Source organism: Dryobates pubescens, chromosome Z (assembly GCF_014839835.1).
Source record: "Dryobates pubescens isolate bDryPub1 chromosome Z, bDryPub1.pri, whole genome shotgun sequence".
Lineage (NCBI taxonomy): Eukaryota > Metazoa > Chordata > Aves > Piciformes > Picidae > Dryobates > Dryobates pubescens.
In genome coordinates, this window is record NC_071657.1 from 41136111 (window position 1) to 41163254 (window position 27144).

The window sequence follows — 27144 nt, forward strand, 5'->3', positions numbered from 1 at the left end:
GCCTACAATAAAGCTGGGGAGGGACTTTTTAGGGTGTCAGGTAGTGACAGGACTAGGGGGAATGGAACAAAACTAGAAATGGGTAGATTCAGATTGAATGTTAGGAAGAAGTTCTTCACTCTGAGGGTATGAGACACTGGAACAGGTTGCCCAGGGGTGTGGTGGAAGCCTCATCCATGGAGGTTTTTAAGACCAGGCTGGATGTGGCTCTGAGCAACCTGATCTAGTGTGAGGTGTCCCTGCCCAGTGCAGTGCCATATAGTATTTGTGTTGCCAGCTTGAGCCATGACATCAAGAAGAAGGGTAAATCCTGAACCTTACCGGGATCATCAGGAGTAACATAAATGTGTTGTCCTCCATGAAGCATCTGGTTACTTAAAAGAGCCCTGTAATTTTCATCCTGGCTCTAAAGACTCCATTTCAGAGTCAGAGAGTAAACTATGATCAAGTACAAAACCCATGATAATGACTGTACTCCCACAAAACTTAAAGATTTTTCCAGTTGTAGGAGCTGTGAAATGTAATCTTGGCTACTAAGATTTTCCATCACACAGAAGTTCACAGCTCAGGGACTCTTCATCATGCTATGAAATATTCATCAAAATAAAAACTTAATTAACACCTTTTATAAAGTCTGCAAGAAGCAATTCAGCAGTTTTACACTGTAAACAGCGATAACTTAATTCCATGAACACCTCTCAAGCAATTGAGCAGCAATGTGCCCTCATCGACAGGGCTTTAAACTAGTTTCGAAGGGGGGAGGGGCTGAAACTAGTCCCCTCAGGGAAGAGTCTGGGGGCAGTAAGCTAGGGTCAGAGGCCAAACCAGCAGCCCAGCTGAGGTGCATGTACACTAATGCACGAAGCATGGGAAACAAACAAGAGGAGCTGGAAGCCTTGTTGCAGCAGGAAAGTTATGCCGTAGTTGCCATCACAGAGACGTGGTGGGATAGCTCACATGACTGGAGTGCTGCAATTGATGGCTACAGGCTCTTCAGGAGAGATAGACAAGGAAGAAGGGGTGGAGGGGTGGCCCTGTACATCAGGGAGGCACTAGATGCCATTGAGCTAGAGATTAGGGACAATCAGGTTGAATGCTTGTGGGCAAGAATTAGAGGGAAGACCGGTAGGGCAGACATCCTGGTTGGAGTCTGTTATAGACCACCCAACCAGGAGGATGATGTCGACGAAGCATTCTATAGACAGCTTAAGGCTGTCTCAAGATCTCCTGACCTTGTCCTTATGGGCGACTTCAACCTGCCTGACATCTGCTGGGATCTCAACACAGCAGAGAGGAGGCAGTCTAGGAGGTTCTTAGACTGCATGGAGGACAGCTTCTTATCCCAGGTGCTGCGTGAGCCTACCAGGGGCAAGGCTATGCTTGACCTCCTCTTCACCAGCAGGGAAGGGCTGGTGGGTGATGTGGTGGTCGGAGGCTGTTTAGGGGCCAGCGACCATGAGATAATTGAATTTTCGGTATTTGGTCAAACTAAGAGGGGCAGCAAGAAGACCTCCACTCTGGACTTCCGGAGGGCGGACTTCAGGTTGCTCAAGGAAATAATTCAGAGGGTTCCTTGGGAGAAAGCCCTTAAAAATAAAGGGGTCCAGGAGGGCTGGACCTGCTTCAAGAAAGAGCTGATGAAGGCTCAGGAACAGGCTGTGCCAATGTGCCGGAAGAGGAGCCGCCGGGGCAGACGGCCAGCCTGGCTGTGTAATGAACTTTTAATAGAACTAAGGGAAAAAAAGAGGGTGTATCATCTTTGGAAGAAAGGGGAGGCAACCCATGGAATGTTTAAAGAGGTTGCTAGGGCATGTAGGAGGAAAATTAGGGAGGCAAAAGCACATTTGGAACTTAAACTGGCCTCTGATGTGAAGGACAACAAAAAGTCCTTCTATAAATATATTAATAGCAAGAGGAAGGGCAGGGACAACCTCCACTCCTTGGTTGACATGGAGGGAAATGTTGTAACACAGGATGAGGAAAAGGCAGAGGTACTTAACACCTTCTTTACCTCAGTTTTCACTAGCTGGAAAGAACGTCTACCAGACAGCTGGCCTGCAGAGCTGGCAGAGGGAGCCAGGGAGCTGCATGGTTTCCCTGTGTTCCATGAGCAAGTGATAGGAGATCTCCTCAGCAGCTTAGAGCCCCACAAGTCCATGGGACCAGATGGGATCCATCCTAGGGTGCTGAGAGAGCTGGCAGATGAGCTGGCCAAGCCACTCTCCATTATTTTTCATCAGTCCTGGCTCACTGGAGAGATCCCAGATGACTGGAAGCTGGCCAACGTGGTACCCATCCACAAGAAGGGCCGGTTGGATGAGCCAGGGAATTACAGGCCTGTCAGCCTGACCTCAGTGCCAGGAAAGATTATGGAGCAGGTCATCCTGAGTGCAATCACACAGCACTTAGAGGATGGCCAAGGGATCAGGCCCAGCCAGCATGGGTTTAGGAAGGGCAGGTCCTGCCTGACCAACCTGATCTCCTTCTATGATCAGGTGACCCGCCTGGTGGATGCGGGGAGGCCTGTGGATGTAGTCTACCTGGACCTCAGCAAGGCCTTTGACACCGTTCCCCATTGCAAACTCCTGGCCAAGCTGTCAGCCCATGGCTTGGATGGAGCACACTGCGATGGGTTAGGAACTGGCTGGAGGGCCGAGCCCAGAGAGTGGTGGTGAATGGTGCCACATCCAGCTGGCAGCCAGTCACCAGTGGTGTGCCCCAGGGATCAGTACTGGGCCCCATGCTCTTTAACATCTTTATTGATGATCTGGATGAGGGCATCGAGTCCATCATCAGTAAATTTGCTGACGACACCAAGCTGGGGGCAGGAGTTGATCTGCTGGAGGGTAGAGAGGCTCTGCAGAGGGACCTCGACAGGCTGGGCAGATGGGCAGAGTCCAACGGCATGAGATTTAACACATCCAAGTGCCGGGTTCTGCACATTGGCCACAGCAACCCCATGCAGAGCTACAGGCTGGGGTCAGAGTGGCTGGAGAGCAGTCAGGCTGAGAGGGACCTGGGGGTGCTGGTCGACGGTAGACTGAACATGAGCCTGCAGTGTGCCCAGGCAGCTAAGAGGGCCAATGGCATCCTGGCCTGCATCAGGAACAGTGTGGCCAGCAGGAGCAGGGAGGTCATTCTGCCCCTGTACACTGCACTGGTTAGGCCGCACCTCGAGTACTGTGTCCAGTTCTGGGCCCCTCAGTTTAGGAAGGATGTTGACTTGCTGGAACGAGTCCAGAGAAGGGCAACAAAGTTGGTGAGGGGTTTGGAACACAAGCCCTACGAGGAGAGGCTGAGGGAGCTGGGGTTGCTTAGCCTGGAGAAGAGGAGACTCAGGGGTGACCTTATTACTCTCTACAACTACCTGAAGGGAGGTTGTAGACAGACGGATGTTGGTCTCTTCTCCCAGGCAAGCAGTACCAGAACAAGAGGACACAGTCTCAGGCTGCGCCAGGGGAGGTTCAGGCTGGATGTTAGAAAAAAGTTCTATACAGAAAGAGTGATTGCACATTGGAATGGGCTGCCTGGGGAGGTGGTGGAGTCGCCATCACTGGAGGTTTTTAGGAGAAGACTTGACGGGGTGCTTGGTGCCGTGGGTTAGTTGCTTGGGCGGTGTTGGATTGGTTGATGGGTTGGACGCGATGATCTTGAAGGTCTCTTCCAACCTGGTTTATTCTATTCTATGTTATTTACACTCACACCTGTGTTGTTTTGCACAGGTGCACATTGTCAAGAAAATTACTCAGGGCAGAACTAAGCTGTAGGATTTTCAAGACTCCAAACCATATTATAGCTTAATGACTACTTTCACTAGACCACTAAAACACACAAACATAAGTTGTTCTGAAAGGCTCCTTCAACTATTAGCTGTTCAGGACAACCTGAGTACACACCAACAATTACATGAAGAAAAGAGAGAGACTTATAATTACTTTTTAATGAACATTTAGTGTGCTATATAGACATTGAGTGCTATGAAATCTTCCACACACTGCAACACATTGTTTTGTCACTGAACATCAAAACTTCCAAGAACAATATTCGTTCACTGCAAAATATCATGCAATCACTTAAAAAAACAAAGACAGCATTATGGTTCAAAAAATCCTGGTTTTATTTATTCTGCAATTACTGAGTAGTTTCTAAAAGCATTAAAAAAAAATAATCAACCCCCCTTCAAAACAGACAATGACATTTTCTGAGATCATTTTCTCTTGCTGAGCCTGATGCTTGAAGCTGTAATAAATTGTATACACATTCATATCATGCATATTGACTTGATCAGCGTGAAACTAGGGATCCCAACCCCCAGTCTTCAAAAAGTGATAAAGAGGCTTACATTTTCATTACAGAAAAGCAGGCCATAGGACAAGCAGCAATGACAGTCTCAAAAATGCACTTCAACATGCAAAAGAACTATGACATATTTCTGCCCCAAAGGGCATGGCAGAGGTGTCAGGTATCCCCCCAAAAAAACCAGACTCAGACAGTAGCCAATACAATCTCTCTGAGAGCTCTGCCACCATCGTGAACTCTGTTACAGGTTTAGCCAATTGAATCTGTGGATGAGCATTCAATACCATGCTGACATCCTGCCAGCTTTCAAATGACAGTGCTGGCTGGAGCAACCTATCACAGGGCTTGAAGTTCAAATTGTAACAGGAGCGGCTTCCTGTTTTTGGTTGCCACTTCCTGTTTCCAAGTTTGAGGTGTTGGTCTTTTCTGCTGGCCTGGCTGCAGGTTTGGGGATGGTGGAATCATTGTATCTCTGGCTTCTGCTGCTGCTTCTGCTTTTGCAGAAGGCAAAACAGCCTAAGGTACCTTGTCTCAGCCAAAGTTGGTTTTGTTACCCTTTTTTTGTGTGTGTTACTTTTCTTCCCTACTGTTTGTGTGTGGGGCTTATGCAAGTGGGCTGTCTCAAAACAAGAGAACTCGTATTCTGGTGAGAGGAGAATATGCTGATTTAAAAGTGCCTGTATGTTCTTGCCAGCTGAGTGATAAAAGGAGTTCTGATGAAGAGTCTTTAGGAAAATAAAAAGACCACATAAGTAGGCGCATGAAAAAGGTGCATGAGGTGTCTTTGTATTCCATTGTGTCACCTTTCTCTCAGAATGCCACTAAGAACCTGTTCCAATGCAGCTTCAAATTCTGGGTGAGACAAGAACAGTCTGACCCACTGCTGTTGCACGACAGAATGACACTGGGCTCCTCATATATGTGTGATCCACTCCTGTTCAAACTGTGCTGGACAACATATAAAGAACAAAGGAAGCTTAAAAGGAAGCAGAACATTCATCACCAAAGACATTATGAGGGACACTCTTGAGGTTCTTACCAGATAAGACAACATAATGAAGCACTACGTTTACAGGCAGAAAGTGGTTATTCCATTACTATTTTCAGATTCGCACTTGTTTCTGAGCATACATAGAAGAGAACTGTAGTTAGGTAAGATGAATTAAACAGCACACAATTTCACAGTCCTCTTGCAGTCTGTAAAATACACGAACTGCATATAACAAGTTTGCTGCTACAAGAGCTGAGGGGTTAATACACAACATTCTAGACATTGGTGGAAGATGGCACATAGTGAGGGCTATCAGGCTATTGATTCCCCACTTCCAGTTTCTGTACAATTATATTTTTTCACTTATCCCATTCAACAAGCAAACAAAGCATGTAAAGCATAACAAGGGGCAGGATTAAGGTACAGAGCATCTTCTGCAGTTCTTCTGGATGACAGCATCTGTAATACAGCAGGAGGCTACTGCTCGTGATGAAAATGTACACAGGCCAGAAGGTATGTATCAAGGGACCACGCTTTAAGGATGCCTTGGTACACCAGAAAACCAAATCCTGCTCTGCTACACACCATAGTTCTCATTTATAGAGCTGCAAAAGCCATGTTAAGGAAAAGCAGTGTACACACACTTCTTAGTCTGCTACCTCAGTAGGAAAACTGATGAATGAGCATGTGAAGGTTTTGCTAGTAAAGCTTTAAATAAGGCTTTGACCACTGTCATGCATGTATACTAAGCTCATATTAAAATGACCCATTCTCAACTACTTAAAACATTACAGTTTAAGTGGTCCAGACACAATTAGTTACCTGCATCTATGAAAGAAACTTGCAAATGAAGACAGTAACCCTTACGAGATTATTATACCAAAAGAGATAAAAAATATATTACAAACTACATTTAATTACATTCATTATTCATAAATAATTTGCTATGTTTTGCTCCCACAAAATTATTTGAATATTTTGCACCTAATAGGAGTTCAACGTTCTACTACCCCAAGAAACTCCATCAGAAAAAGCAAACCTCACCAGCCTCAGTGAGCAGAGTCACAGGGACTGGCCTACTAAGCAGCTATTTCTCAGGCCCACCAAGAACACCCTAAAGTACCTCAGAGTCAGGTTGCTCTTTCACATGGAGAAGTTTACAGCTGAGAACACACTGCTGCTTCTCAAAACATGAAGGAAGAACTTTCACTGGGAAGTACTTTCATTCACAGAGAAGGTTTGGAAAGGTTATTTGTTCTATTTGCACAAAACTTAGATTCCTTACCCTTTTGTAGAGCGCAGTTCTAGAGGCATGCTGCAGCATAACAGTAGTACACACACAATCCAATACACATCCCCACAGAGCTGCCATGTTTCCAAGACTAAAGTCTGCCAGTCTCCATCACAGACTCCAGCACAGAATTCTGGCAATTAATTTTATGCAACCCAGCTTATCTCTCACCTGCCATCCACAGGAAAGGGTGAGACTAGGTTATTAGAGGGTCCGCACAGCCACAGGGTAGAGCAGTGACAAGTGCTCTGCACCTTTGATAGGCAGCTTTTTTGTTGTGTAGTAGTGGATGACTTCAGGAACACTGCTGAAAGGAGGGCTATTCTGACCCAGAATGTATTTCTCTTTGGTTTTCATCAGTTTCATGTGCATAAAACCTTGGCTGCTCCTGCAAGAAAAGCAAAGTGTTAGTTCATGCTTGTGCATAGAGAAGAAGGGAGCAGCACCATGTCAGACTGTCCTTCATGATATAGGGGAATAAAGAAGAATGTCATGGAAGTAATTGCTCAGTGACAGTCCAAGCTAGTGGCCAGACTAACAGCAACTGCAAACTCAATGGACAGTCCAACACAAAGGCAGCCTGAGCTAGGATTTGGTTGTCACCACCTGTGTTGGCTGGATACAGGCGCAAAGCTGTACTACCATGGCGTTTATGCAGAGGTGTGCCAGAGGACACCTTTCTTGTTCCTCCACAATGTTCTCCTGTGAGCAGTTACTTTTCATTACAGCAAATCAGCTTTGGTTTTGGTATGTCAGAGGCCTGATGCTTTCTTCACAGATGCATAGACAAGCCACGAGTCTCATTCAGCTGAGGCAAGGCCTACCCTGTCCTGTCCTGTAGAAACCTCAGGACAGACCATTCCCATTCCATCCTGGCAGCAACTTCCCAGAGCACAAATATATGCAGAACCTGGTGGCTTTAGCTGGGCAAACTTCCTCAGATAAGCACATTACCAAGACTCATGGCATACAGACTTTCATGTGCACTGTTCTAAGCAGACTGCTATCCTACAGTCTCTCTGCTGGCAGAAACCAGTCTGTGGCTTCCACACCAGATGAGCTGTCTGCTTGCATAGTACACTGCCTCTTTTAGTACAACCAAGCTCCCATCTTCCAGCTGTGTTCTTCACATGCAACACCTTCTGGTGAGCAGAAACCACTGTGGACTCAGTCATTTAAGCTCTACACACTTAAAATCTTGCTTTACATTTCTTAAAAAAATATATCTCCCTATTGAGTCATAATTACATATAGAATTATTTCCTTTAAACAAGGGCAGCACCTTTAAATATTTTGTTATGAGGACTGATGTATCACTGCCTTTAAAGTATCTGCTTTGCTACAAAATGCCTTAAATCAACAAAAAGTATTTTCCTCTCTACAGTGCCAGGTCACCCCTTTCATAAGCCACACTGTTCATGATGGTGATTAAAAAGAATGTGTCCTATATGTTATGGACAGCAGCCTAATGGAGGTCAACAAAGACAAACAGAAAGCTTCTGCCCTTGGGATGCAATAAACCCAAACCACAGTGAAATGTGGGGCATGACTGGCTAGAAAATGAACTGTAGTGGACAGGACACACAACACAATTCAACGGTCCGTCCATGAAGGACTGCTCTAGCCCACGCTGCATAACAGAAGTGTAGCCAGTTGCTGGAAGAAAGTGACTGCTTCCTCTACAGAGCACTGGTGAGGCTGCATCTGGATTTGCAGCTATTGTGATGGCTGCCCATCAAAAAGAGAACCCAGCACTGGAGGAACTCCAAGGCCTTTCTCCACAGAGCTGCTTTCCAGCAGGACAACCCCTAGTCTGTAGTGGTGCCTGGTGTTATTACTGCCCAGATGTACGACTCTGCACTTGTTCTTAGTGAACTTCTTTAGGTTTGCCTTTGCCCAGATCCAGTCCAGATCTTGGATGGCAGCACAGCCTTCCAGTGTGTCAGCCATCTCTCCCAGCTTCGTACCATCAGCAAACTTGCTGATGGTATACTCTATCCCCTCATCCAGGTCACTGATGGAGATATTGAACAAAACTGAACCCAGTATTGATCCCTGGGGAACACCACTGTCCACAATCTTCCAACTGGACTCTGAGCCACAAATCACAACTCTCTGATCACTGCTACCAAACCACCTCACAGTCCAATCACCTAACCCACTTTCCTTGCTATGTGTGTGTGGGGGGTTACATCCATCCTGGGACTGGGTGGTGAGAGCCCGGCTTCCCCCAGGGGACAAAAGAAACCTGATCCAGGTGGATGTGGTTTCTCCCTCCTGGGAGGAGGGGTCCCCCAGGTCTAAGCTGGTCTGTTCCACTCCCCCCTTCCTGTCCAGCAAGATTATAAAGGGGAGAGCATGGTGGCTATCTTGCTCTTCGCTCCTTCGTCTCCTGTTCGAAAGGACCCACAGCTGCTGCTAGCCTCCTGGTTCTGCCACGTGGTCAGGCCTGGTTTTCTCCCTGCCACATCCACACCTCTCTAAAGGACTGCAATCCACATACATTGAGGGAGAAAAAAGGCCATCCAAATTTGGTTTTGTATATTTTCCTATTCATCCTTGTTCCTTACTTTGGAGACAACAGAGATTGGAATCAATACAGCTGATCAGTATGATCTAGTATTGTTCCTTTATTGCTTCAGTGTTGTTCAATTATAATGCAAGCACAGTACAGAGCAGACAGTAGAGCTGACAGGCTAGGAAGAAGTGCATAGAAGAAGTGCGTAGTAAGAAAACCTTTACAACTTATATAAACTCGGAGGGCATTGCTGGCATGGCTTCATTGGTCCCTCATGTGTGACCACACACTGTATTACTATTGATTATTGGTTAAACTAGTAATAACACGCGAGGTTGTTGATGCATGTGTGCGTCCTGTGATTCCAAGATAACTCTCTGTGTTTATAGCTACCGGTGCCCTGCTTTGGTTACACGCTGCAGGCACAGCACTACACTGCTACACTGCTAGCCACTTCCGCACCCATGCTGGACACGGCCTACCACCATGTCAGGCTCTAGGCCTACACTGCCAGATTGCTCACACTGCTTATTGCAACCAGTACCACACCTTACCCTTGTAAATCCTCTCTGGTACTGCTATACATATATCTTTTTAAATAATTTACTTCTACTTCCAAACTTCCAGATTATTTTTTGCTAAATTTACCTCCAGTCTCTTTGGAAGTGGAGGGAGGATCTCTCGGTTTCTTGCTACCATCTGAGCTCTTAAAGCTCCAGTTAAGGTTCAAACCACTACAGTGTGTTAGAGTCAGTGTTAGGATGTTATGTAAGAGAGTATCAAAAGCCTTACTCAGGTCAAGGTCAATGACACCCACTGCTCCCTCTTCATCTGTCAACTGCGGCACAGACAGCTCATCAAACGGTGGTTTTGTTTGGGTTTTCTTGTCTTAGGCTTGAAGTGTGATGAAGTGTCAAAAAATATTAATCAGATATTACATCTCATAGTTTCATTCCAGAAAATGCTAATTGCTTTGAAACATCATTCATGTTCACAATCAGAAAAACTGGCAGTCTTTTCAACACTGCTTTTGCTGATGAAAGTGCTGCTATTTTGACAGAACAGATTTTTTGCATCAGTTTTCATGAAATGTCACACAAAAAAGCAACTGCTTTATAGAGGTACCAGAAAAATAAATTCTACTAATGTAGAAAACACATTGTGTTGGTTTAGTTTTCCATTCCGAAATGTCTTTTGATTTCAAAATTTTATATTATACACTGTCACTTTAAACAAAGCCTCTAATATTTCATGCCAACCTACAGCAACAAGGAAATAAATTAAAATATTGTCTGAAAAAAAAACCAAAACAACAACCAAACAAACCACAAAGCAAAACAAATATTTATTTTTTTTCTCCCCAGGTGAGTTCTTGCTTTGACAAATCTTTTACTGGAGACATTCGGAGCCTGAGCTGATTGCTGCTTTTCCTGTCTCAGTTCTGCATTTTCAAGCACAGCACACACAACACAGTCATTCTGTACCCAAGAGCCACTGTCCCTGTGGTGCAATGAACAATGTCTCTCCCCCTACTGGCAAGGATTACCAGTGTCCAGTTGCAACAGCGTTCAACACGTATTAAGACCATGCTACTGAGCCCAGGCTCTGTTCTCTGTAACCAGTTCCCATGGTTTGTAAATGGGATGGCTGCTAACAGCCAGGTCTCTGTCTTACTGTTTAGGCCAGCAGCAGATTAGTAATAAACTTTGAAATACTTTTATTCAACTGTTGATTTAAAAGGCCATCCAAAAAATCCATTGCCTCTTTAGAAATTGTTTTGACAGGAAGAAACCTGTAGGTTTTTACAATGTAAAAACAGCTACTTTCCAGTAATATATTACATATTCCAAACCCCCTGACAGAGTGGGATGGCTTACAGTAGGTCACACAGGAATGCATCCAGGCAGGTTTTAATGCCTCCAGAGAAGGGAACTCCACAATCTCTCTGGGCTGCCTGTTCCAAGTGTTCTGTCACCCTCAAAGTAAGGGAATTTTTCCTTATGGTTAGTTGGAGCTTTCAGTGGTCTAGTTTGTGCTTGTTGCTGCTTGTCCTATCACTAGGCACCCCTGAAGAGAGCCTAGCCCTATCCTCATGATATCCTTTAGATATGTATAGACATTGATGAGTTATCCTCTCAGTCTTTCCCAGGTTAAACAGCCCCGTTCTCTCAGCCTTTCATAACAGAAATGCTCCAGTCCTGTAATCATCCTTGTAGCCCTATGTTGGACTCTTTCCAGTGGTTCTCTGTCTCTTTTTCTGTGTAGCCTCATGCAGTTAAAACTGGGTATAAGTAAGGAGTGGAAGGGCATGAGTGAGCCAAATACATACAACCCTGAAGGAATATGAGATGAGGGAACACAAGGAATGATGCAGGGCTATAGGAGGCACAAGAGGATGCACAGCTGCTCCTCAGAGCTTTGGGATCATTTTATTCTGAGAAGGTAGATCATACATCTTCCTTCTGATCGGGTGAAAACAATGCTGACTAGGAGGCCTAGCTCTCTGCATCATAATCCACAGAGAGATGCTTTGATACCCCCAGAGGTAACCTGTTCACATGCAATTTATTTTCTCTGGCTAAACTGCTGTCTACCAAAGCAACAGACGTTGACATGAGCAAGTTAAACTACCCTTTATCTACTGATGCATTTTAATTTAGTAATGAAGCAACTTTGATGGTTAATTTATACATCTCAAATAGTCATTTTTGGAATTTGAGACAAACAAATTACTCGTGAACAAATTTCCCATGTGGGTTAAGACTGTCTGGCTGTCTTACAGTCCACAGCTGTTGTGAAATATGGTTATCACATAAGTCTCCAAAAACTAAATCCACAGTCATCAACCAAGCAATGCAATCAGAGGACAACAGTCACTGATTAGATTTTCAACTCAATCAGATATCAGAAACTTTACTTAAATGAGTCAAAACGGAGAAAGCTGTTGAATGCTCCTGCATATTGAAACATGAGTGCTTTGGGCTCCTGTAGCACTCAGGTAGGCTTAGAACAGCATTTGTAGACCTCAGTTTCAGCTGTTTAACTTCGTAGCCAGCATTCTCTCAGTCTCTGGACAGCCTGACCCCATAGGGTGATTTTTTTAAACATTAACTAAATCTCTGTCTTTCCACTCTTTAACAATTCAAGCAGTTACACGGCAAGGACAATTTTATTATTTTCCCCAGAATATGCCAACAATTTTTGCACATTTTGTAGCAAGAGCTCTAGTAGTACAGTGCCAAAACGTCAATATTGGAATTCAAAGCCTCTTTCCAGTTAACTCTCATGTATATCTAAACACACAAATCATCCATATCCACAGCAGAGCTTGCTCTCAATACACATCTAAGAATTTGCCAGGAGATGGCGATTTACAGTCAAGTGCTCTTCACAAAACAAGGACAAACTGTGAGTTTATTCCTGTATATGGGTGCAGGTTTGTGTAAATTCAACTTTTCTACAATATTGTCCCTCAGTACATGTGCCCATTTATCTCATGTATTCATTCATGTGGGTACACAGATATTCTGCCTGCCACTTATGTATCCCTCTCACATGCTGAAATATATGTCAACTTGCCCAAGTTGCTGTAAACGCCACCTGGAGACCAGCTATCTTTTCATATTTAATGTATCATGTGTCATCCATAAAAACATCATATTGTTTCTCTTCCTGATCCACTGCCTAATCCTATGGAGATCGTCACCTCTCTGTTCTCATGCTCCCACTCATACGACATACCTGTGTCACATCTGGCTTCTGAAGCTCTCTGATTGTGCCTGCCTACATAATTATGACAGTAAAGATGAAAAAGCACCCAAAAGAGAATACAGGAGAAACAGCAGGTTTCATGAGTTATTTTGGGGGAGACAACAGACCCCACCACTCAAAAAAACCACCAGAGTATTCAAACTCACTAGAATTTTTCTACCAGTGGGTTGATTGTGTCTTCTGCTCACAAATTGCTGTGAGGAGCTCATGTACTGACTAAAACCCTGCAAAAGCAACATTACTAAACACAGCTCTCTAGGCCTACTGCACTCCTACCAGCTACACCTATTAGAAAAGTGAAATAATCCTACAGCCAAGATGATCAGATGCAGGGTACAGAAAGGCAAGGGATTGTGACAGCACATTGGGCAACAACTGAAAATGACTACTGTAATTTAAAAGTATTTTGTTAAGGCTTCTGCAGTCATAACTTTTAATTAATATGTCTAAGCAGTGAACTGACCTCTTCCCAAATTTATTACACGTATTTATTACAGCAAGACATGACACTATTATATAACTGAAAACAAATTCAATAATCACTTTTGAACTTCAGTTCAATACACTGTCAGAGCAAGCATAGATGACTCATTGCTGTAACCTCATAGAAAGAGTGATTGGCCATTGGAATGGGCTGCCCAGGGAAGTGGTGGAGTCACCATCACTGGAGGTGTTTAGGAAGAGACTGGATGGGGTGCTTGGTGCCATGGTTTAGTTGATTAGATAGTGCTGGATGATAGGCTGGACTTGATGATCTCACAGGTCTTTTCCAACCTGGTCAATTCAATTCAATTCAATTCTATTCTATTCTATTCTATTCTATTCTATTCTATTCTATTCTATTCTATTCTATTCTATTCTATTCTATTCTATTCTATTCTATTCTGATATCTGCTGGGATCTCAACACAGCAGAGAGGAGGCAGTCTAGGAGGTTCTTAGAGTGCACGGAGGACAGCTTCTTATCCCAGGTGCTGAGTGAGCCTACCCAGGGGTAAGGCTATGCTTGACCTCCTCTTCACCAACAGGGAAGGGCTGGTGGGTGATGTGGTGGTCGGAGGCTGTTTAGGGGCCAGCGACCACGAGATAATTGAATTTTCAGTATTAGGTCAAACTAAGAGGGGCAGCAAGAAGACCTCCACTCTGGACTTCCAGAGGGCAGACTTCAGGTTACTCAAGGAACTAACTCAGAAGGTTCCTTGGGAAACAGCCCTTAAAAACAAAGGGGTCCAGGAGAGCTGGACCTGCTTCAAGGAAGAACTCTTGAAGGCGCAGGAACAGGCTGTGCTAATGTGCCAGAAGATGAGCCGCCGGGGCAGACGGCCGGAGGTTTAGGTTGGATGTTAGGAAGAAGTTCTATACAGAGGGAGTGATTGCCCATTGGAATGGGTTGCCCAGGGAGGTGGTAGAGTCACCATCATTGGAGGTGTTCAGGAGGAGACTTGATGGGGTGCTTGGTGCCATGGTTTAGTTGATTGGGTGGGTTGGATTGGTTGATAGGTTGGATGCAATGATCTTGAAGGTCTCTTCCAACCTGGTCTATTCTATTCTATTCTACTCTACTCTACTCTACTCTACTCTACTCTACTCTATGTGCACAGAGACACCTGGGCCTAGAACAACAGATATTTCACTCTGGAACAGCATTTTAAGGACATATATCCTTGAAGATTAGTATTGTTTTGAAAAGTCAGCCAAGTCCTCCAAAATGGTGCCCTGAGATTGAATGGTCTCACTAAAATGTGAAAAGCTACACCTCCAAGCTAGAGAAGCTGCCTAACCCAAATAAGCCACTTACTCTCTGTGTAGTGAATTTGCAGGGAGCTATACCTTTAAGATGTAGTACGAAAGAAACTAATAAATAGCTAGTTTCTGGGAGCTGACATTAGGCATAGCTAATACATTTTACTGCATAAATATCTGCTATGAGTTTCAGCTGGTGTGCTGAAACTAGCATCCCTTTTTGTGCAGAATTGGAATAAAATAAATATCTTGACACTGTATGTTGGTTGGTTGCTGCACACTTGGTAAAGAACTCAGATTTGGTACAACATTTTAGCAACCCAGATGGGACAGCCACAGAGCTGTGCCTGGATAATCTTGCCATTCCTGATAAAGAAGAAACAGATGAAGTAAAGCTTCAGTGCACACCCATCTATTGATTTGGGACTCCTTTGGCTCCTGTGTGATGTTGGGCACAAAGCAACTCAAAGGTGTAATGCATAAAAAAGATATTTGTACAGGAAAATAGGGAATCTTCTGTTGGTGAGTAGTCAACTTATTCTTTTGTTGCATAAGGAATATTTCTAACACATAGAGACGTGGCTGAAAGAAGGGTGGCAGGGTGTTGGAGATGAGTGTACGAAACCAGTAGACATATGAAAAAAAGTAGAGGTCTTTCACCTTTGCCAACATGGAGTTGAAGCAAAGTGTGTAAAACCAAAGGAAAAGAGATTCTCTCATGGAAAAGAGATTCTCCAATGGTAATGATAGGGGAATGACCACTTCCAATGAGATTTTCCCTTGTCCCCATTAAGATGCATCTTGAAAAAATTGCAGTACGTCTGATTATTAAAGTGAAGAGATAGTGTAACAAATGGTGCTGAATTATAAACTAGACAATGGCTGGCACTGGCCAGAAAAGGGAACTTTATAATTTAATGCTATATTGTAATCAATGTTGTTTTGCTGCCAGCTTGGGAAAGGTGATGAAGTTCTCTGTGTTGATGTTTTTATGATTCTATATAGGCATTCAGGTATTCAGAAAAAAGTGTAAGATAGGAGGGGATATGTTAATGTCATGTATTGAAGAAAAAAATAAAAGACAAGGGATTATATGTTGTGGAGAGAATGAACTAGAAGGTGTACAGATGCTGTACAACTGTATAATACTAGGCAGATAAAGAACATGAGGACTGGGAGGTGGATCAGAGAAGGGGACAAACATGAAATGGGAACCATGAGGGTAAAGAATGCAGATTTGGGACAACAGAAATAGCTAAGGATAGTAGGCTTTCCATTCCATCAGTGAGTAAAAGCCCCTGCTTCTTTTGTACCTCTACAGACTACGGGGCACATTGTGGTCTCTGGCTAAGTATTGTGGAGAACCTAAGGATAGACACACTTGGGCCTAGTATCATTTGGAGTGTATCAGGCTGCACAGTACTTCATCAAGACACCTTTAGTGTCCTACAGGGAACCTTGAAGCATTGTTGAGATGACTCTGACATTCATCTCACATAGTCAGAGCTCAGTCACATCCTGCCTGCTGTTAAGTCATATGTAGTTTTTGACTCAACACACTGATAAAGGTGGGATTAAATTATGAGATGGTGGTGTAAGGGAAGTGTCCAAATATACACAGACTGCTGCGTTAAACTAAGAGGATAGCCATAGGCCACAAGGAGCCTTATTGGCTGTGCTAAGTACCTCTTAGGCATATGGACTTAGCAGCAATCTGCTCACTCAGATCACTGATAAAGATATTAAAGATCTTAAGGAGCCACTTACTACTGGCTCCTAACTGGATTTAACTTCAGTTACAGCAAGTATTTAACCCAGCAAGTCACCCACCAAATCAAGCCCTGAGCAGCCAGTTTGTCCAGGAGGATGATGTGAGAAAAGGTGTCAGTCCCAATAAACAACATCTACAACTTTTCTTCATCCACTAAGCAGACCACCTTGTTGTAGAAGGAGATCAGCTTTGTTAAGCAGGACCTGCCCTTCATGAACCTGTGTTGATTGGGCCCAATCTGGTTGCCCTGTGCATGCTGTATACTGGCAGCATAATTTATCAGCAGTCCTGGTCAACAGGAGAGGACCCAGATGACTGCAGGTCTGCCAGTGTGATACCCATGTACAAGAAGAGCCAGAAGGAGGATCCAGGGAACTACAGGCCTCTCAGCTCAATCTCAATACCAGGGAAGAATATGGAACGATTGATCTTGAGTGCACTCACACAGCATGTGCAGTAAAATTAGAGGCTAAGTCCTATCCAGCATGAGCTCACAAAAGGCACGTCCTGCTTGACCAACCTGATCTCCTTCTATGACCAGGTGACCCACCTAGTGAAGGAGAGAAAAGACTGTGAATATTTTCTGTCTGGACTTTAGTACAGTCTTTGACACTGTATCCCACAGCATTCTCCTAGACAAGCTGGTGATCATGGCTTAGACAGGTGTACTCTCTGCTGGGTCAGTAGCTGGATGGCTGAGCCCAGGGAGTAGTGGTGAATGGAGTTACATCCAGTTGGCAGTCAATCACAAGTGGTACTCCCCAGGGCTGTTTTGGGGCCAGCCTCCTTTAATATCTTTATCAATTATGTGGATAGGGTGATGGAGTGCACCCTCAAATAAGTTTGCGGATGACACCAAACTGGGTAAGACTATTGATCTTCTTGAAGGTAGGAAGGTTCTACTGAGGGATCTGGACAAACTGGGTCAACTGTATGGTGTTCAACAAGGCTAAGTGCTGGGTCCTACACTTGGGTCACACCGATGCCATGCAACACTACAGGCTTGGGGCAGAGTGGGTGGAAAGCTGCCTGCCAGAGCAAGAACTGGGGGTATTGATTCACAGGCAGCTGAATGTTGTCCAGAAATGTGTTCCGGTGGCCAAGAAGGCAAAGCATCCTGGCCTGTATAAGGAATAGTGTGGCTAGCAGGAATAGGGTTGTTGTGCCCTTGATCATGTTCCTCACCGGTGAGGCTGCTAAGGGAAGTGGTAGAGTTGCCATCCTGGAATTGCTTGAAAAAGCATGGAGATATGGCATCTCAGGACATGGTTTAATGGGCATGGTGGTGTTGCATTGACAGTTGGACTTGATCTCAGAGACCTTTTCCAGCTTTAGTGATTCTATGATCATAAATGCACCAGTAAAATGTTTGATGCTGCAAGGGTTTGTTTCAAACATTATTTAAATATACATAATCAATAACAACCTTCAAAAGCCTGCATCTTTTTGTAGGTATTTCAAACCTCCAGAAGACCTCAAATACCTCCTTTAAGCTACAGCTTTCTGCCTAGTATGGAGAAAACACAGGATCCATTTGATCTTGTGTTGGTTTTTTTCTGGTGAATGTTCCTTTTTCTGAGTCATTAAGGGTAAATAAAGCATGGTTTCACCAGTTTCATGTAGGTGTTCTTACAACTGCCATCCATTACTAGTGTAAGGTTCTGGCACACATTTCAATAAAAGATGTAGGAATCGGGATGTCCTCCAAGTCAAATAGCAATGACAATATAAGATTGCATGGCAATGAAGTGAATTACAGAATTTCTGGCTGACCTCAAGCATGCATAGGTACAAAATAACCTCATCACAGACTGATCAGATGTTTCTAGACAAGGAAATCAGAACACAAAATAATACCATGTGTTCAGCACTTCAAAGGGCTAGTTTCCCACAGTTAAAATTAGTCAGAAACCAGTCTGATAGTGAGGTAATGCTTCAACCATTCTTTGATTAGAAAACAACAATAAATTCAATATCCTAAATAGGGGAAGAAGGAGAAAAGAGCCTTATGTCAGTTATTAAAAGTCAGATGTGAACAACAGCACCAAACATAACTTCATGAGTAGCTTGCAGATAGTAATGGTCGATGAGATGGCAACTAAATAGAAGTAGGTTTCTAGGAAAGGAAACAGGTTTCTGTGATAACTTAAGTGTGGTTAAATGACATGATCCTTTTTTCAGCTAGATACTTCATTTATTCAGCTAGATACAACTAGATACAGAGAAAACACTGAGTGAATTTGAAGGATGTCAGGAGAGCTCCTTGACAAAAAAATTAAATTGATCACTGGCTAATGGAGAGGTCATAAATTGTAACAGCAACACCACAGGCTTAAGAAAATCATGTGAGCTTTGGAGGGGCCACGGAAGAATGATCATCATAGTGAGCGGCTATCCAGATTGCATCAAGAGGCCAGAGTCAACACTAGTTTTGACAAATGTATGGCAGAAGAGCTGAAGAGTTATGGGGAGACTTAAAATAAGCACCACCAACAAAGTTGATTTAGATAACTTTGGAGTACAACATGCAAATGCACTACAACATGCAAGAGGACATTAAGGGCTTATATTCATATGCCCAAAATTACAAAATATAAATTAATCATAGAATCAATAAGGTTGGAAGAGACCTCAAAGATCATCAAGTCCAACCTGTCACCCAAGACCTCATGACCACTAAACCATGGCACCAAGTGCCATGTCCAATCCGCTCTTGAACACCTTTGTCACCTTTCTTCTTGAAGTTACGCTCTGGTTGAATAACAGAAATCAGTGTGCTGATGTAAGAATCAAGTGAAATACTTAAAAACAAACGTCATATTCCAAGACTTAGAAGAATATAAGGGAAAATTTAAATATACATGTAACTGAAGCATGTGCTGTTAGCACTTCAGTGACTGAAAATACCTAGAGGACTACTATAAACAGATCAAAAGACAAAATGGACAACAGCAGCTGAACTGCACTTACAAAACAACTATTTTCCAGTTCAAGGCGGACCTCCGTATTACAGAGATATCTCAACAATAATACCAAAACAATCAACATTTAAAAACTAGTCCACAATTATTTTTTAGTAAAGCTCTAGAAAAGAAACTTAAATGTAGGTTAACAGATAAAACTTCTATTCAATGGAAAATGGGGATTAAAAAGTCAGTCCAAAATTTACTGCTTAGAAGAACAAGACTAAACCATGGTAGAGTAGCTGTGGCCCTTTATTTGTAATGAACTGTAAAAAGGTTCAGGTTTGGTGCTGTCAATGAAAGTGTTATGTTGTTATCATCAAGTATCACAGCCATCCCAGGAGTAAAGTATGTCTCCAGAACAGACCTATTAGGAAATCAGGTAAAAGCCAAATGCCATGAATAATGCTAGTGAAAAATCTAAGCAGACCTGTGTACCAGACCTTCTTGGAGGAGCTGGTTCCTCATCAGACTTTATCCCGTAAGAAAGAAAGAAAAGAAACAATTCTCTCTTTGCACTTGCACAGCCTATGCCAAGGTCAAGGGTATTCTTGTTCTCCTTCAGGGAAAACCTGAAAACCTTTACTCTACTGGAAGTGAAAGCAAGCTTCTGTCCCTGTCCATGGCAGGAGTGCTGGACTAATTGATCTCGACAGGTCCCTTCTAACTCCATTCATTCTATAATTCCGATCTATGATATGTTGAAGCCAATACCTGTAGCACGCCCCAATCAGCCTAAGGCAAGTTCAAAGTAGCACTAAGACTGGAACAACTTTTATTTCCTAACTCTGTAGATCTTTCATTTGTGATTCTGGACTTTTTACTTTCCAGAACTGTACCAAAACTGTAGAGTTCTAATACAGTAACCCACATGAAACCTTTCTTCAGTGTGGGAAGTCAAAGGAATAAAATCCCCAAACAATACATTTGCGCATTCTGCCTGAAGTTGAAGCAGCAGGGACATTTCAAATCAGAAGCAGATTAAAAAAAATTCAAGTTTATTTAGTTAAATGGGCAACAAATGAAGACTAAAAATCTTTTCACATTCTCAAACTGCAAGGTACTAATCCAGTCACACCCTCAGTCTCTCTGGGTGCCCTTCTGAGCTGAAACAGCATAGCAACATTTTTTCTTGCACCAGAGAAAATACGGCTTAAGAATTACATTTATTGTGTTTTACTAACACGTACTTACTTCAATGAAAGAGAATAATCATGCTTGCTTGTTTGACTGTTTCGCACAAGGTAGCTACACTCTTTACATAGGCGTAATAGGTTTTCTGCATCTGTTCGACTAATTGCTCCATGGTACCATCTAGGAAAAAAGCAAAAGATTAATACACACACATACTCCAACTCCCTTCACTATTTCATTTCTTTAATGCATGAGTAATGGTTGATAACAGATTAATATCTTCATGATCTAACACATTATGGGTAAAAAGCACATTGGTTGGATGATCTGAAGTTAACTTTACAGCTTGTGGAGAACTGTAGCTCCTGTCAGCTGAAGGAAAAGAGATCATGCAACAAGACTGGTGTGCATATTTATGTAAAAAATTCCCACTTAGAGCAACACATTATAATCCCTATCTTACAAGCACTAGATCCCCAGTATAAACAGTCTATTTAATGCCTGTAACAGTATTTCAACTAATATGCAGAAGGAAAAAAAAAACACAAAAACAAACAAAAAGAAAGTAACATCTGAATAGCATGAGTGGCTGATAGTGGAAAACATTTGCTAAAATATGTCTTTGAGAAAGGAGAAAAGTGATACTGCAAAAATCTATACCAAATACGTATGTTTTAAACAGAGCTGCAACAACTCAGAGCACTTTAAGTAAATCTCTGATAGTACCTGATGAACAGATGTGATCAATTTAGGGATGAAATAAATGTGGAGACATTGGTCTTTCATTAAACTGACCACTGCAAACAAAGAACCTTCTCAGTACATGCTGCTGTATCTGCAATTACAGTCTCACAATCAGTAGTAAAAACTTTGACCTTTCTCCCAAGTTTCCTGAGCAGTTTAATGGCCCTGGTCCTGCACTGGATCCACCACATCTCTAAGGAAGATCTTTCCCTTCCTGCAATGGCCCAGTGTACTTTGAAGCCCAATGTGACACTATCATGCCTAAGTAGGATAACGCATACATCAGAAGTGGTCTCTGTCTGTTATTACCAGGAATTGACACTGGCCTTGTGCAAAAAAAGTTTCTTCCATATGTTCTCATTTTATTTCTCTGCTGAGATTATTCTAAGGAAGATGTTTCGGCTATAAGGCAAGTGAATAAAGATCAGACATCCATTTAGCAGAAATTATACTCTTAACTACCCTGTTCTTATGTCAGTTCCATTGCCAAATCTGATGAAATGCTAATAATCAATGCTCAAATCAAAAATCCTGGTTACAACAAACTCTGCATTAGAGAAAGCCAAAAAGAGGATTATAGTTTTGTATATCCGAGAGATACTAGAAAGGAGAAGCACTGACAGCTCCATCATTTCACAAATAAAATAGACAGATGGGAATGCTTTCATCTCCCATAAGAAATATCCTTCAGCAGTATAAAGCTAAACAAACAATTTAAAGACTAGGTTCTGTTTAAAAAGAAAAGCAGCAATGACTGTAAATCAGAAAATGGATTTGAGAGAGTCTAAAAATTATTTCTATTAGCTAGAAATATTTCTCTTCCTTCTTGCCTCCCCAAGGGCCACATTAAATAAAAATAAAATATGAGCTAGTCAAAACCAGGGAGATACACTGGACTCCATTATTCAGAGGGATGTATTTAAGGTATTCTTCAGATATGGTGCTCCCCAGGTAGCAGAGAGGTTTATGAAAAAATAATGCAGGGTGGGTTCCAGGAAGCAAAATATTCTTTCAAAACAGTTGGAAGAAAACCAGTAAAGTATGAAAACTAATAGGGCAATATCTGATTCAGAATTGATGCCTAGAAGCTGTTTTGGATACAGCTGACAGTAAATAGCAGTATACAGAAGTGTCATTGCTTGTCAGTCATATGTGCATGTAAATGGGACATTCATATTGCTCCTGTTCAAGCTAGCTAGCAAGATAAGCATAGTGCTAGAGTCATCTTAAAATTAGAGGTTAATTTGCTGTTTTGGCTGTGTTGGGTCTTTTTGCCCTGGGTGTGTCTATTTTATAAATGTCAACATATATGCATTTGTGCAGAAAAGTTGAGGATTATGTGCGACATAAGTCAGTTATGTGATCACTATACACTAAAATGACAACTTGTGAAAGATACCTATTTGTTGGACACAAAAATCTGAAGACATGCATGCCTTCTAAGTTACCCTGAAAAACGTAGAATTGTTAGGGTTAGAAGGGACCTCAAGAATCATCTAGTGCCACCCCCCTACCATGGCAGGGACACCTCACACTAGATAGGTTGCTCAGAGCCACGTCCAGCCTGGCCTTAAAAACCTCCAGGAATAGGGCTTCCACTACCTCCCTGGGCAAACTCTTCCAGTGTCTCACCCCCCTCACGGTGAAGAATTTCTTCCTAACATCCAATCTGAATCTACTCATTTCTAGTTTTGTTCCATTCCCCCTAGTCCTAGCACTACCTGACACCCTAAAAAGTCCCTCATCAGCTTTCTTGTAGGCCCCTCTAAGATACTGGAAGGCCACAATAAGATGGACACATAAGTGCACAAAACACCCTGAAAGCAAAATTCACATATAATCAAACACTTTGGCCTTTATCAGGGTGTAGTCCAGGACTGAAAGGTTCTCAGTTCTTCCTGATGTCTCTTACTTTTCAATAGTTGGGTTTCCACCACTAAGTGGCCACAGTTCCAATAAAGACAGGACAGCTGCATCAATTATACAGTAAGTACAATCACTTATTACAGCTCATAAAATGCACATTACTCTGTTTTCTTAATTGATCAGAGCAAACCAGGAAGTCACCAGAATTTGTATATAAGACTGGAATAGTTTCACTTTCATTAAGACAATGAAACTGCAGAATGCATTATCTTCTTTCCATTGTTATTGAGGAAATTGAATACATTCATTCAATTTCCCGAAGTTTTGAAGTTCAGAGTTACAGATTCCTTAATCACAAGCAAATAAAAGTATTTTCTTGATAAATATGGTGTTTCTCTTGTTTGGGAAGCCTCCTAACCTACCTATCCTGCTTGTCAACTTCCATGCTTAGTTTCATAGAATCATGGAGTTGTTTGGAAGAGAACTTTAAGACAATCATGTTCAACCATTAACCCTGAATTGCCAGGTCACCATGAAACCATGTCCTTGCCAAAACATCTATATGTCTTAAATATCTTCAGGGGTAACTCCACCACTTCCCTGGACAGCATGTTCAGGTATCTTACTATCCTTTCTTGTGAAGAAATGTTTCCTAATATCTTACCCTGGCAAAACTTCCAGCAATTTCCTCTTGTCCTATTGCTTGTAACTTGAGAGAAGATACTGACACCCATCTCACTGCAATCTCCTTTCACATAATTGTTGAGAGCAATGAGATCTTCCCTCAGCCTCCTTTATTTCTGGACCAAGCAGGTCTCTCAGCTGCTCTTCACAGGACTTGTCTTCTAGAGACTTTTCCAGATTTACTGCCCTTTTCTGGACTCACTCCAGCACCTTGATGTCTTTCTGTAAGACACTAGTGAGGGACCCAAAACTGAACCTAATATTCAAGGTTAAGTCTCACTTGTGCTGAATGCTGGAGGATGGTAATTTCTCTGGTCCTGCAGGCCACGCTGTTTCTGATACAGGCCTGCACAGGATGCCATTGGTCTTCCTGACCAAATGAACACACTGCTGGCTCATTCAGTCAGGTGCCAATCAACATTCCCAGGTCTTTTTCCACTGGGCAGTTTTCCATCCACACTTCTCCATGCCTATACCATTTCATGTCTTGTGCTCAAAGTGCAGGACCTGACATTTGGCCTTACTGAATGTCATACTGCAGGCTTTGCCTCATTAATCCAGTCTATCCAGATCTCTCCATAAAGCCTTCCTACCCTCAAGAAGATCAACCCTCCATTCACCACAACTCTTTGGACCTGGTGATCTATCCACTTTTTTTAATTCAAGAAGACATATGCCCATCCAAGTCATGTGGTGAGTTGAAGTTCTCCCAACATTAACTTTGCAGACCAACTCAGAAGCAAATGAAAGCTGTATTTACAAGCAAAATCTACACTCTACAATGGAATGCAATGAATGTGTACAAAATATACAGTATTTACAATATTATACAAGTATTTACAATTAATAAACAGCACAAGAACCCCCCTGGCCAAGGACCAGAGGAAGCTACTAGCTTCTCCCTCCCTGCCTCCCCCTTCCTCCCCTGTACAAAAGGGACAAGGGAAAGGAGCAGAGAAGTTAGACTTAGCCAAGGCCAGCCAAAAGCACGTTATCTCTCCTGAGTGAAGCAAAACCAGCCAGAGATCAGAAAAGAGAAAAAGGGAGAATTGTTATGGTACAGCTTGTCTTATTCTAAATAGGTACCCAATGAACTTGTTTAGAATAATCTTTTGTTTTCCTTTTCACAACCAATAGTGATTTACTTATAATTTTCTGCTCAAAATCTGAAACTAAATTTTAAAGGCATAGCCTAAAGCCACCACAAGCAGTCAGTTTCTGTGGCAAATAATATTGTGGCAAACAGTGTAAAAAGCCTTACTAAAGCAAATATATATTGGGTGATACACCTGAACATCTACAGTACTTCAATAAGTACTGTAGTGCAGAGGGACCTTGACTGATTGGACAGATGGGCAGAGTCCAATGGGATGACATTTAACAAGTCCAAGTGCCAGGTGCTGCACTTTGGCCACAGCAATCCCATGCAGAGCTACAGGCTGGGGTCAGAGTGGCTGAAGAGCTGCCAAACAGAGAGGGACCTGGGGGTACTGATTGACAGCCACCTAAACATGAGCCAGCAGTGTGCCCAGGTGGCCAAGAAGGCAAATAGCATCCTGGCCTGTATTAGGAATAGTGTGGCCAGCAGGAGCAGGGAGCTCATTGTGCCCTTGTACTCTGCATTGGTTAGGCCACACCTTGAGTACTGCGTCCAGTTCTGGGCCCCTCAGTTTAAGAAGGACATCGAGACACTTGAACGTGTCCAGAGAAGGGCAACAAGGCTGGTGAGAGGCCTTGAGCACAAGCCCTATGAGGGGAGGCTGAGGGAGCTGGGATTGTTTAGCCTGGAGAAGAGGAGGCTCGGGGTGACCTCATTGCCCTCTACAACTACCTGAAAGGTGGTTGTAGCCAGGAAGGGGTTGGTCTCTTCTCCCAGGCAACCAGCACCAGAACAAGGGGACACAGTCTCAAGCTGCGCCAGGGGAGGTTTAGACTCAAAGTAAGGAGAAAGTTCTTCACTGAGGGAGTCATTAATCATTGGAATGGGCTGCCCAGGGAGGTGGTGGAGTCACTGTTCCTGGAGGTGTTTAAGAGGAGATTGGACGTGGCACTTGGTGCCATGGTCTAGTCATGAGGTCTGTGGAGACAGGTTGGACTCGATGATCCTTGGGGTCTCTTCCAACCTTAGTTATACTGTAATATCATTGTGTGGGGTGACAAGGTGGAAGAAGTGGTTGAGAAGGGAAGAAAAAAATCATTCAGATTCTTCTGAAAGATAGGTTTGCCATGAGGAAAAGCAAGGTCAAAGGACCTGCACAGGAAATTCAGTTCCTAGGAACAAAATGGCAGGATGGATGCTGTCATGTACCTATGGATGTGGTCACCCAGACAGCAACCATGTCTCCACCATCTAACAAGGAGACACAATCTTTCCTAGGCCTTGTGATGCAGTAAGAAGCAACCAGACTGGTGGAGTTTTGCAAGAAGCAAGAGCAACACAGTGGCCAAAACCAAGCTGGTGCTGGTACCAAGCAGTAGGATGTCCTGCTTCCCCTGTCCTTAACAATCCCAAGTAACATCTGAAGGCGTGGAAGAACGTCTTTCTATTAAAGGACTGGGATACTTATCAAAATGTATAAATCTCTGTGTGTTGGGTATTGAGATGGTTTAAGTATGCAGTTTAAGTCCTAAGTGTAAACAAGGGATTTAAGTATGACAATCAAATGAGATGGTAAAATATATTGAACTGTGTGGAACCTGAGCATGATACAAATGGTATGGAATAAGGCATGGAGATTGTACTTGTTTTGGCTGATCTGGTGTTAATTCTCCTCAAAGCATCTTTCTAGTGCTGTAGTTTCCAGTACTGCAACTGATAACACACCAGTGTTTTTGCTACTGCTGAGCAAGCATTCAGACTGTGCTTCACCAACACTTCCTCCCCACATGAGTATGCTGAGGGATGGGCAAGATCCTGGGAGAGGACAGCCAAGCCAGCTGACCCAAGATGGCCAAAGGGGTATTCCATGCCATGTGACATCAGCTCAGACATAAGAATGAAGTGAAAGGAGGAAGTGTGGGGATATCTGTCCATGGCATCTGTCCTTCAGAGCAGCTGTTACACGCAGAGCCCTGCTTCCTGAGACTGACCACCGTCTGGTGACGGGAAGCAGAGAATAACATCTCTCTTCACTTTTGCTTTCTGCACATGGCCTTTGCTTGTGCTTATCATTGTTACTAAATTGCTTCTATCTTACTACTGGGTTTTGTTATATCTTCCCTTCTCCCTGTCCATCTAAACAGGGGAGTGATACAGTGGCTTTGGTGGGCATTTGAACTTGAATCTGGAGATGAGAAAAACTCCTCTAAGTACTACCCTCAAATTTGGTACCACCAAAGTAGAAATAACAGTCTCTTTACTGCAAGCTCT

The 27144-nt window shown here is 43.0% G+C and overlaps 1 protein-coding gene across 1 annotated transcript in view; it reads right to left on the bottom strand.

The window, feature by feature from the left end:
• Nucleotides 1–3967: 3967 nt before the first annotated feature.
• Nucleotides 3968–27144, bottom strand: part of SHB (SH2 domain containing adaptor protein B) — a 68393-nt gene continuing 45216 nt past the window's right edge. The window contains exons 5-6 of the mRNA XM_009898293.2: nucleotides 20541–20660; nucleotides 3968–6969 (exon numbers count right to left, since the gene is read on the bottom strand). Of these exons, the coding sequence (XP_009896595.1) occupies nucleotides 6786–6969; nucleotides 20541–20660 (304 nt within the window). The 3' untranslated portion in view covers nucleotides 3968–6785. The remainder of the gene's footprint in view (nucleotides 6970–20540; nucleotides 20661–27144) is intronic.